This window comes from Papaver somniferum, chromosome 3 (assembly GCF_003573695.1).
Source record: "Papaver somniferum cultivar HN1 chromosome 3, ASM357369v1, whole genome shotgun sequence".
NCBI lineage: Eukaryota > Viridiplantae > Streptophyta > Magnoliopsida > Ranunculales > Papaveraceae > Papaver > Papaver somniferum.
In genome coordinates this window covers 172,295,899-172,308,148 of record NC_039360.1, presented here as the reverse complement: position 1 = coordinate 172,308,148, position 12,250 = coordinate 172,295,899, and the positions used below count along the sequence as shown (strand labels likewise).

Below are 12,250 nucleotides of genomic sequence, written 5' to 3'. Positions count from 1 at the left end.
TTCTCATCTCCCGTTTGTACTAGGTTGATGCAACCATCCAGAGCTTTCCTATATCAGGCAACAGGTTGGAACTTTCCTCTTGTGGAGGTTGAAGTCCTTTTTTCTTGAATGAGTTACTTCTTCGGGGAACAATCAGCCAGCCAGGTTGCTGAATTCGTTCAGACAAACTATTTAACGTGTGTCGCCTTCTCTGGTGGCCTAGCTGGAATCGTCCACTCATTTGACTTGGTTAAACTTCTTCGTTAGAAGAAGGGGTTTCAGTCTTTCAGACTTTCAGTTCTCATAACTCTAAAGAATCAAACAGAAAACTAGGGTTTCTTTCTCACCCAAAAAGAAAACAAAGAATTAGGGTTTCCATTAATCTCTTCATCAACACTTGTCTTCTAGTTCTACAGTATACTATCGCTTTCTCAATTTAAACTCTTTTGCATAACACAGAGAAGGGGGAGGAAAATGGTGGTTGCATCGGGCAAACCTTTTGCCAAGGAGATGGCTATACGGAGGAGAATCTTGAACATATACAATAAGAGAGATGAAGACTTTTCCTCATTAAGAGAATACAATGATTATCTAGAAGAAGTGGAGGACATGACAACTAACTTGATCAATGGCATAGATGTAGCTGCTATCGAAGCTAAAATTGCCCAATACAAGAAAGACAATGCTGAACAGATAACTCTTTCTCAAGCTCGCAAGGCAGAGGAGTTAGCAGCAGCGTTACAAGCAAGCAAAGGAGGAGGAGCTGTCATGCAGAGTGGTGATGCAAATAATGGGGACATGAATCAGAGCTCTCTAGGTTTTACTGGGCAGTACGTGCCAGCAGTCACTGGGGCAATAGGTCAACCGCGGCCAACAGGCATGGCCCCGCAACCTGTTCCATTAGGTCATGATGTGCATGGTTATGCAGTTGACAATGAGGAAATGATGAGGCTCAGAGAAGAGAGAGGTGGAAGGGCCGGAGGGTGGAGTACACAACTAAGCAGGAAAAGGGCACTTGTGGAAGCCTTCAGCAGCATTTGGGTATGATTTTTTCTCCTTAGTTTTTGACCTGTGTGCAAGAATTGCAAATCTTTCTTTTGGGTAAAGAAAGAGGAAGTGTCGATTTTGTTGTCGACACTTGACAGTGTTTGCTCAAGTAATGTTTCAGGGATAAATACTGATCAAGTAGACAAGCGTACACCAAATCTTAAACTTTAGTTGTAGTCTAGTGTTTACCATGATGTCTCTCATGCAAAGCATCTGAATAGAACATATATCGATTACCAGTTTATATATTTGCATAGGTTGAAAGATTTTTGTTTTTACATATAATGAGGGTTTCATATGAAGCTTCAAAACAAAAGAAAACTATCACTGTCTCTTTCTGTTTTTCCCTTGTGGTGATATGTAATCAGATAAAGATTCATGACTGTGGGAGGGCATAATCTGATACGCGAACTGTATTGAGAGGAAAAAAAAAAAGAGTCGTTCACAAATTGTACGAGGTTAAAATAGTAGTTCAGGCAAACAAATGAGTAAAATTTGAGTTGTATGACAAGTATTTTGATAGTAGAAGCATTGATAAAAATGACCATGATGGGCGTTTAAGTCAAATGCATACCGATGACCATATCTGTCCATCTATGCACAAACACTGACATATATAACAGATTATAATTGAGTGATACTGTAAATGCAGAAACAAAAATGAGATTGTTAACACACATAATTTCAGCCTATGAGAGACAAGTCTTATTGAGCAATTTCTATCTCATCCAAGGAACAGAAGGCAGGCTTGATCTTCTTTCTCTTAGAATTATATACTCGGTGATTAAAAGCTGTGAACATTTTCGTATTGAAGCACTATTTACAAGAAAGAAAAGCTATTGCACACACCTGTATCTAGAACATGGTAAAATCTGTAAAATCTTCTCCTCCGAATAATTAGAAAATCATGTAGAGTTGTGCAAGCTAAAATTGTCCAAAAGCAGTTGCAAGTTTCTGAAAATCCTTAGTATACAGATCCTGAGCTTGTAGTTGTTGTTGTTGTTGTTGCTGCTGCTGCTGCAAGTGGTGGTTCTGATGCCAAGATGTGCATGAACCCTCAATTGTGAACTGGCTTTCTGATTTAATGTCACTGAATAGGGATTGAGGTGCCGGATTCTGCACTGTACCTGATGTTAGGAGTGGAGTATATAGAAGATAATCAGACCATTTTGAATCATCTGTTTCGCCTTCGACTGAAGTGTTCTGGTTTTCTTTCCCATCCTCCAATCCCCAAGAGAAGGTTCCGTTCTCAACAAAGGAGCAATTGCTTTGTAATTCCATATTGCTGTTAGTAGTGACATCACCATTGCTGCTATTATGTTTGTGATTCCCTGCTTTCCAGCTATGGAATGCATTGGTTCCCCCTGCCAAAGGATTACGCAAGGAGGGAAGACTAATGGCATGCCTCATATCTATCAAACTTGGGAGGATAGAACTGGATGCGGGCGGCTGCATCGAATTGGAATCAAATTCTGAATTCATCTCGAAATTCCTGGTGTTCTGGTTGAACCAGGATGTCGAGTCTTGATTGACCGAGTCCCTGGCATCAGATAACCCATCATTCAACTGCTGAAGGGGGAAGTACCCTATAGAATCAGAAGGTGCAGAAGTTGTGGGGGTTTTCGAGTTGTCATGGGAGTTTGTGAACCTCTCCATGAAGAATTCCTTAGTTGGGCCACTGCACGTTATCAAATTGTTGCCGGTACTATTGGTATTAGCCTTAAAGCTCAAAGAAGCTTGAAATGAGAACTGGTCTTCAACAGATAAGGTATGTGCTTGTGTCAACACCACATCTGGTTTTGAAATCTCTGGTCTGAGAAGGTTCAATTCATTTGGTCCACCCCCGAAGGCTTCCTCACTAAGAGTGTTGTTATTGCGACTGTTACTAACAGACGTGTTGGCTTCTCCGGTCTCAACCTCGGAGAGTGGTTTATGAGTGTTTGGGTCAATTCCTCTCTGCCTCAGCTTCTTCTTAATACAAGAATTCCATAAATTCTTGATTTCATTATCAGTTCTGCCAGGTAATTGTGCTGCAATCTGAGACCACCTAATGAAATTGGCAAAAAAAAAAATGTAAAACCATCAAATTCACGCAACCGATAAGTTTGTTCTTTCTGTCAATTCAAGTTCATGATGCTAAGGATAAATTACCTGTTGCCCAGAACAGAATGAAGTTCAATTATGAGATTTTCTTCCTGTTGTGAAAATGTGCCTCTCTTTAAATCAGGCCTCAAGTAGTTTATCCACCTAAGTCTACAGCTTTTTCCACACCTTTGTAGACCTACAAATATTTTTGCCATTTTGAGCAACATCAAGAAAAAATATCGTGCAACATATTATCATGTACAGTCTAGTGAATAGACAATTATAGGATATAAAACTAACCTGCTTGCTTAGGGACAGAACTCCAACACCCATGACCATACTTTGTGATATGCTTAAGAAGCTTTTCATCTTCTTCAGGAGACCACAACCCTTTCCTGAGCTTCTGCTTGAAACAACAAGAGTGTCTCCCCATTTCAGAAGTGAAAAGTAGACAAAACTTTACAAAGTGGCTTCTGACAGATGATGTTCTTTATAGCAAGAGCAGCAGTAGTAGAGTTTTAAGGTAGTGAAATCTGTGTGAAGAAGAGATTCATGAGAAGTGATGGTGAGGTTTAGAAAATGAAGTAACAGCTGAGAAAGGAATCCTAATTCAGTCTTTATGAACTAGACAGAGAGAGAGAGAGAAAAGAAAGAGACTTATTAGAGAGAGAGGGCAGGTCATATTCAAGAAGAGGTTGATTGTAAGTTTGAGGTTTTTAAATCTTTTTATGAAGGGATGTGACTCAATAATGTGAAGTCATCTCACAAGGATTGAGAATTCATTTTATCACTGCAGGAAGAATGGTTAACACTGTAATTCTTATAACAGATTCACCGTTACACTTACATATCGTCATAACGTCCCTTATTTTTTTACCGTTATTTTTCTGAACAGACGTTATAACTGTTTTACTTCTTACTGTCACCGTTATAACGGAGGTTTTTTAACCACGAGTGTCAATAATGGGAAATGTAGATGTCATATCGAAAGGATTGAGAAATTAATGTGTGCTGCAGGGATGGTGGGTCAGTGAAGAGTCTGAAGACCGATGATATTTAAAATGGTGGGAACAGGGAAGATTTTGATGCTTGAAAATCAAGTAAAAGAAATAGAGAAGGCCCACCACAGAAACAAAAACAAGCAAAATTAATACATGGGTCTGAAGATATAACTTAGGAGTTTCTAGCAAATTTTCAACCAGTTTTATTACAAGATCCCAATAATAATGAAAATGAAATTGCAAGACAAAAAATTGTTAAAAATAGAGAAGAGGTCTGTAGACAAGAAATATCCATGCTTAGCCGAGTTTAGCCGGTTTAGAAGAAAATGCTCCTCATTCATTTCATGAATTGAATGCAGTTGAAAGAAAGATGACACAAACTTCATATTCTATCTATTTCTTTGGCCACTTTTTAGTACCCTTTGTGTCTCTGTCATTGTTTCTTACTTGCTTTAAAAAATTTCTCATTTGTCATCCAAAGAGTGAAGGACACCTCTTTGTGTTTTCTTTTGACTTTGTTTTTTTATTGGTTTTTCTAGATGGGTAATTTTAAAACACAAAATTGGTTAAAAAGACCAAAATCAACAATTCCTGAGAAAAATGGATAGTTAGATTTTGATACCGTTTAAATGGACAAAATTGTAAAAATAGTCAGGATGAAATCGTGCCCATTTTCAAATATTTTTTCTTATTTTTAATTTACACAAGATGTATCCAGTTTCATCCTTGCTATTTTTTAAATTTAAGCTAGGATGAAACCAGTTTCATCCTTACTATTTTTTTTTGGCCATTTCACCCAAACTACTTTTTACTCGTCCATTTAAACCGTGAATTTAAAAATATTTGGACAAATGAACCATTTTTCGATTTTCAAACTCATCATCACTTTGAAAAGTTTAATGATTACTTGAAAAGAACAATTTATATCGCAGACAGATACTTTCACTTTGAAAAGAAGAGAAAAAGAATCAACTATACAATTTCATGTTTATTCTCTTTGGGAAGACGAGGAAAATAAAATCTACAAAGTCCTTCGTTTTGGTGCATGGGAAAAATTATATTGCATGAGTGTATCACTCGGTACTACTCCACCAAAACTGTCATGTAGGATTACCAAATTTTACGAGGGGTTACTAATTCTGTTTGAATAGGTAATCGAGAATTTTTAGTTTTAATTCCTGTGAAATTTAGTAACCCATGTAGACCGTAGCAACCTTAAAACTGAACCATTGCAACTTGTTAGGAAGATATTGTATACTAATAAGTAGTAAAGAAAATGATAGTTTGGACGCTATTCATACATATATGCGCGTCTAGAATTTGAAAAGGCTTACATGAGAAAAGATGACCAGGCCTTGGTTGAAATTGTGGCACACCTCGAAGAAAACCACACTTGGGATGATTGCCATGAATCATGAAGGGATAGCTTTATGAAGAAAGCTTGTTTGATAAGATACCTTATCCAAAATAATCTAGAAAGGAAATCAAAATCAATTTTTGTTGGATCCTTATTCCTTTAAAGTGCGGGCATCCAACTCAAAACCAATTTGCAATGAATGGAGCGGCCCTTCCATAGTATATTTTAAGTTCATTATGCGGAAACTAGTGATGTGAGACTATTGTCCTTTCACACCCTCCCTCACGTGTAAGGCCAGTCATTCGGCCCAACACGTGGACCTACGCACGTGTTGGGTCATGGGCGTGCAGGTGACATTCGGTCATGGTCCACCCCACGTACAGGTCGTGACAAGTCATTCGGTCACGGGTGCACATGTGATTAATCCTTCGGTCACTGTGGCCACTAATTCGGCCTACGCCCCGCATACGGGTCTAACTCTGATATCATGTTAGAATACGGGCATCTAACTCAAAATCAATTGACAATGAGTGGAACGGCCTTCCATATTATATTTTAAGTTCATTATGCGGAAACTAGTGATGTGAGACTATGGTCCTTTCACACCTTTTCATGGGAAAAGTTGTATACTTTTTAACCTCAATCTTCTTTCATTACCTTTAAGCAGTTCATGGAGCTCATAATTATAACGGACTCCACTAAAATGTTAGTTACCATATCCTAATTATCATATTTTATAACCTACCATCTTAAGGTTTTACTTTTATTTTTCAATTTCATAAATATTAAAATTAGGGGTGTACTTAACTAGGAGGGTGTTTGGGTACTGGAAGCAGAATTGTCTACGGTTCTCTAAAAGCGAAAGTCAGTCCCAGAATTTTATTTAGAAAAAAAAAATTGCCTCAGAAAAGTTTAGTTTTTTATTTCTAAAAGTCATTCTAAAATTTTATTCTCAATCTAACTTTTGATTTATTTGCTTTCCAAAAATCAAAAAGTTACTTCTTTAGATGTACCTAAATACTTTCTTAAAATTCAGAAATTATAACGCCAAAATAGGCAGCGGGGGTAACTGACTTTAATAGCTTTTGTCGAGGTTTTTGTCCCATTTCATTCCCATATGCAAATACATACAAATATGTTAGACAAGTTGAGATGAAAGTGTTAGGGTTTATGATGAGTGTGGATAGTTGATGACGAGCATCCCTCGCCTAAACCAAGATAGTAACCATTTAAAGGCTACTCCAATCACAGGAGAGAGATATGGGTTGGTCTTTGAGAGGAAAGTTGAAATAGATGAGATCATAGTTTTTAGTTGCAGAAAAAGGCTCCGATGCATAGTGGTATTTATCAAATACCATTTTTATCCTTTTAATTATGTTTTTTGTTTTACCAATTTCTTTTGAGTTATTTTCTAGCTTATCCTTTCTCTCTACTATATAATGTAAAACCCTAACTCTCCTTTGGGAACTAAGTTTTGTTTTTAGAAAGACTAGGTTAGAATCCTTGTTTTCCTCTTTCCTTCATTCTTTCTCTTTGAGTTAAGTTGATATGAGGAGATGCCTCCATAAGCTTGTAACTTCCAATTAATTTTGGGTAGAAGTTATAAGTATTATAGAGAAGAACTTTAATTTTTGTTTCTTCCTTATTCTAAGGGTAGAAGAAGCTTAAATTGAAAGGTTAGTAATTCTATTTTATGGTGTTTTGTTTCTACATTAATTGGTATCAAGAGCTTTGGTTTGATTTTTTGGGAGAGGTTTGGTGAAGATATTAATTGTTAGTAGAGCCTACTTATTTGTTAATCAATTACATTGGGTTGTGTTTAATTTGCTTGATAATTTGTTCAAATTGGATATTTCAATTATATGGTGCTTTTATTATAGTGTCAACAAGAAGAATCAAAATGGATGGGGAAGTAATACTAAGTAAAGTTCAAGTAAAAGATTTTTTTATTTTTTTTCCGAAGAAAAGGTTATATTAAAAAGAAAAATCCTTTACGAAATATAAAGGAAATCACTCACACATAAGGTCTTCCCAATTGCTCCAAATAAGATTAGGAGTAAAAAATTTGAAAGTATTGGTATCACAAAACCATAAGACTACAAACTGTTTTATAAGATCAGTAGTCTTCGTTGTGCTTTTCTTACGACCACCAAAAACTCTCCCGTTTCTCTCCTTCCACAAAGACTAACAAATAACAATGGATAATTTTCCACACCTCTTTACCTCTTCCAAGCAACACATTCGTCGACCATGCTTCAAACAAATAAGAAGTTGGAAAGTCTTTATATGGACTCATTTGAACTCTCTAATGATTATGAAGATGAAATGAAGTTAGAGAATTCAATTTCCATTGGTGGGTATGAGAATCAAGAAGTTTCCTATAAGATGTTTGATAAAATATCTCAACCAAAATTTGATATATTTTCAAGTTGTGAGGAAGGTGAGATTGGTAATAATGTTGTTAGAGCACTGCTCAGTGAACTCCCAAGCGTTGCTATCTCAAGCTTGTTTGCCAAGTTTAGGTGTCAAAACTATAAGTTTTGATTTCTAGTTTACTTATAGCTATGTCTCGGATTAGAACAGAATGTGTAGTTGAGATTTAGACTTCACGGCGTTCATCGATTGAAGATGAAGATCTATTAAGGGGAGCTTGGAGGAACTTCATCAACAAAAGGTATATGGAGACTTAAACTCATCTATCATTCAGAAGTCTATTCTATTTTATCTCCTATTGAGACGAAGTCGTATAACTATATAGACTTTTATATTATACACGTTAGATATTTCGAGCTGAGTTTAACTCGCTTATCTATTTCTCGAAATATGTGTTGGAAAGCTTTTTTGCTTTAGTTGTGTTCATCTTTATTCCTAACGAGTTTAGTTGGAAACAATTTATTTGTTTGAACTAAATTATGAGTCAAAAGATGATCATGTGAAAATCTCCTTGTAACATCTTACATGATTTGTGTGAGACAATCATTTGATGAAGACTCGGGATGTTTCGTATTGATCATTCGATCACTTGAAAATTACTTATAAGCTAATGGTATGTGTGAGACAGCCATTGTCGTCTTCTAAGGATGTTTCAATGGTTGAAATGGGAGTTTAGAACAAATAACCATTGTCTGGATATAGCACAGTATGCATACCCGTATGCAAACTGTTGTAAGTATGATTCAGGTCTGGAAACCAAGTATGCATACCCGTATGCGAACGATTTTGACTGTCATAGTCCGAGAACTAAGTTTGCATACCCGTTTGTGAACTGTTTCGCCTGAGTTCGGTCCGGAATGACGGTATGCTTACCCGTTTGTGAACTTTCGGAAAAGATCAAAGTCCGGAACTTAAGTTTGCGTACCCGTTTGCAAACTTATGTGGTTAAGTTCTAAAATCAGTTAAGTATGATTTCATACTCATGAACAAATACATTTATATATTAAGGAATGCAATCTTTGCAAACCGTGGCTAAAATGTTCATGAACTGATTCTTTTGAATCAATCCGATTTTGCTTCAATTGTGTCTTGTATACTTCCATGAGAATATAAACAATTGAACAACTCTATGAGTAACAAAATTAGATTCATTTGGTTATCATTTGATCTAGAAGTGTTAAGATGAATGTGGTTAATACAAAAGTGTTCATATGGCTAACTTCGGTTAACTGTTATTGAGTCAATTCAATATACACGTTTAGGTATGGTTATCCATATCTAAATGAAGGTATATTTCATTTGTGTGTAACAAGCTAAGTCCATCTAATGGTGGAGAGATATTTCTTTGGTTTTAAGCAAACTTAGCTTGAATCTTAAATCACGATTTCATCTAAAGGTGAATATTGATTGCTTTGTTTCAAAGCTATCAAACCCTGATTTAAAGACTATATAAGGGAGAACTCTAGAAACTGGGAAACCTAATCCACACAACTCATGTGTGATACTAGTTGCGACTAGAGTCGATTCTCCTTTAACCTAGGTTTTTCCTAAAATCATTATAGGTTCACGACTTAAAGACTTTATCGGGATTCTGAAGCCACACCCAACTATTTTCTCTGTAGTTGCGTGTTCTGATCTTGCTTGTTCTATCGTATTGAGTACTATCTTCTCTAAGATTTGCTCGAGATTTATCTCCGATATGTAAGATATAAAAAGTAATCACAAAGCTCTTCGTATCATTCTTTGTGATTCCACAATAACTTGTTATACTACCATATAGTTAAGTTATTGTGAGGTGATTGATGTTTCTAGGCTGTTCATCGGGAATATAAGACCGGATTATCAATTGGTTCATGTTCACCTTGATTTATCAAAAGACGGAACAAACTTCGTAGGCATTTTTGTGGTAGACAGATTTATCTATCAGAATAGACTTTTCTGTGGGAGACAAATTTGTTTTTAAAGTCTTCGACTTTGGGTCGTAGCAACTCTTAGTTGTGGGTGAGATCAGATAAAGAAATCAAGTGCGTAGATTCCTGTTGGGATTCAACGGCGTAAGAAATGCGACTGTACCTTAATCGGTGTGAGTCTTGGTTAGGGTTCAACTACATTCCAGTCTGAAGTTAACTTCTAGTAGGCTAGTGTCTGTAGCAACTTAATACAATGTGGTGTTCGAATCTGGACTAGGTCCCGGGGTTTTTCAGCATTTGCGGTTTCCTCGTTAACAAAATTTCTAGTGTCTGTGTTATTTCTTTTTCACATTATATTTGTTTATATAATTGAAATATCACAGGTTGTGCGTGAAAATGCGGGGGGTCTAACAACCACACCCAACAATTCGTTTGGCAATCTGAGAGAACTTACTCCAATACACTTTCTAGAGAATCAACTAGACAGTCAGACTCAATCTAGAGTAAAGTATATCAAAGAGTTTTAATATATATAACTCTTAATTCAATCCACAATCAGCAAATAGAAATCTGCGTGCCCGATTGACTATAAGAGGAGTAACTTGAACGGTACCAAATACCAATGTTCAAGTGTCAATCAATTTAAATCAACAACCCAAGGTCGGATATTCCAATTGATCGAACTTAACGCACAACCTATGATATTTCAATTATATAACAAAATATAATGCAAAAAAGAAATAAGACAGATACCAGAATTTTGTTAACGAGGAAATCGCAAATGCATAAAAACCCCGGAACCTAGTCCAAATTGAACACCATACTGTATTAAGCCGCTACAGACTCTAGCCTACTACCAATTAACTTCAGACTGGGCTGTAGTTGAACCCTAATCAATCTCACACTGATTCATGGTACAATTGCGTTCCTTACGTCTCTGATCCCAACAGGATACTACACACTTGATTCCCTTAGTTGATATCACCCACAACCAAGAGTTGCTATGACCCAAAGTCGAGGACTTGATAAACAAATCTGTCTCACACAGAAAAGTCTATAGATTGAATAAATCTGTCTCCCATAGAAATACCCAAGAGTTTTTGTTCCGTCTTTTGATAAATCAAGGTGAACAGGAAACAATTGATAAACTAGACTTGTATTCCCGAAGAACAACCTAGTATTATCAATCACCTCACAATAATCTTAATAGAATAGCGAAACAAGATATTGTGGAATCACAAACAATGAGACGAAGATGTTTGTGATTACTTTTATCTTGACTATCGGAGAAATTAATCTCGAGTCAATTATTTCAATTGTACTCAATACAATAGAATTGGGCAAGATCAGAACACGCAACTACAAAGAAAATAGTTGGGTCTGGCTTCACAATCCCAATGAAGTCTTTGAAGTCGTTAACCTACAGGGTCTCGATAGAAACCTAAGGTTAAAGGAGAATCGACTCTAGTTATGCAACTAGTAACAGACAGGAGGTGTGGGGATTAGGTTTCCCAGTTGCTATAGTTCTCTTTTATATAGTTTTCAAATCAAGGTTTGCAATCCAAGTTACCTTGGTAACAAAGCATTCAATATTCACCGTTAGATGAAAAACCTGATTCAACCAAGTTAATATCTTTCAACCGTTAGATCGAACTTAGCTTGTTAGACACAAATGAAATGTACCCTCATTTAGGTTTATGTAACCGTACCTAAACGTGTACACCATGTTGGTTCACAAATAATTAACCGAGGTTAGCCATATGATTACTCTCGTACCAACCTTATTCATCTTAACCATAACTAGTTCAAATGACTCAAATGAAAGTTAAAGAGTTTTTCAATTGCTATATTCTCGTAGAATTATACAAGAACACAATTGAAGCAAAATCGGTTTGATTCACTCGAATCAATCATGAATATTATAGCCACGGTTTGCAAAGATGGCATTCCTTATTATATAAATGTTTATGTTCATGTTTAAAACTGATTTTAGAACTTTAACCTTCAAGTATGCGTACCCGGACTAAGATTGAGTTACGCCAGTAGGCAAACGAGTACGCAAACTTCAAATCCCAGCAGAAATTCTCGGACATGAACCTGGACGCCAGTACGCAAACTGGTACGCATACTTAGGTTCCCAGATTTCTCAAACCAACAGGTACGCAAACGGGTGCGCATACTGTGGTTCTCGGACATGGATTACATATGTGCAAGAGTGCACAACATGACATATCCAATAATGGTTAATTGTTCTAAACTCTTATTTCAATCATTCAAACTTTCTTAGAGGATGACAATAGCCGTTTTCACACACTATTAGCATCGAAGCAGTTTTCAAGTTATTGAAATAATCATCACGAAACATTCCAAGACAACACCAAATGATTGTATCACACAAACCATGTAAGATGTTACTCGACAATTTTCACATGATATAA

The 12,250-nt window shown here is 36.4% G+C and overlaps 2 protein-coding genes across 2 annotated transcripts; one reads left to right on the top strand and one right to left on the bottom strand.

The window, feature by feature from the left end:
• The first annotated feature begins 69 nt into the window (after window positions 1-69).
• Window positions 70-1,429, top strand: LOC113358037. The gene has a single exon (XM_026601542.1). It carries the CDS (start codon window positions 454-456, stop codon window positions 1,024-1,026), a length of 573 nt encoding a protein of 190 aa, XP_026457327.1. The 5' UTR covers window positions 70-453; the 3' UTR covers window positions 1,027-1,429.
• A 227-nt stretch (window positions 1,430-1,656) lies between these two features.
• LOC113358035 (transcription factor MYB61-like) lies at window positions 1,657-3,788 on the bottom strand. Its single transcript, XM_026601539.1, has 3 exons — window positions 3,412-3,788; window positions 3,178-3,307; window positions 1,657-3,073 (listed from the first exon to the last, which is right to left on the bottom strand). Exons 1-3 carry the CDS (start codon window positions 3,542-3,544, stop codon window positions 1,951-1,953), a joined length of 1,386 nt encoding a protein of 461 aa, XP_026457324.1. The 5' UTR covers window positions 3,545-3,788; the 3' UTR covers window positions 1,657-1,950.
• Window positions 3,789-12,250: the final 8,462 nt, after the last annotated feature.

Bases quoted from the DNA above. Each gene is read 5' to 3' on its own strand.
- LOC113358037 (XM_026601542.1), top strand. From the start codon at position 454: ATGGTGGTTGCATCGGGCAAACCTTTTGCCAAGGAGATGGCTATACGG.
- LOC113358035 (XM_026601539.1), bottom strand. From the start codon at position 3,544: ATGGGGAGACACTCTTGTTGTTTCAAGCAGAAGCTCAGGAAAGGGTTG. The intron at 3,308-3,411 runs GTTAGTTTTATA...AAATATTTGTAG, and splicing joins TTCTGTCCCTAAGCAAGCAG to GTCTACAAAGGTGTGGAAAA. The intron at 3,074-3,177 runs GTAATTTATCCT...CAATTTCATTAG, and splicing joins CATTCTGTTCTGGGCAACAG to GTGGTCTCAGATTGCAGCAC.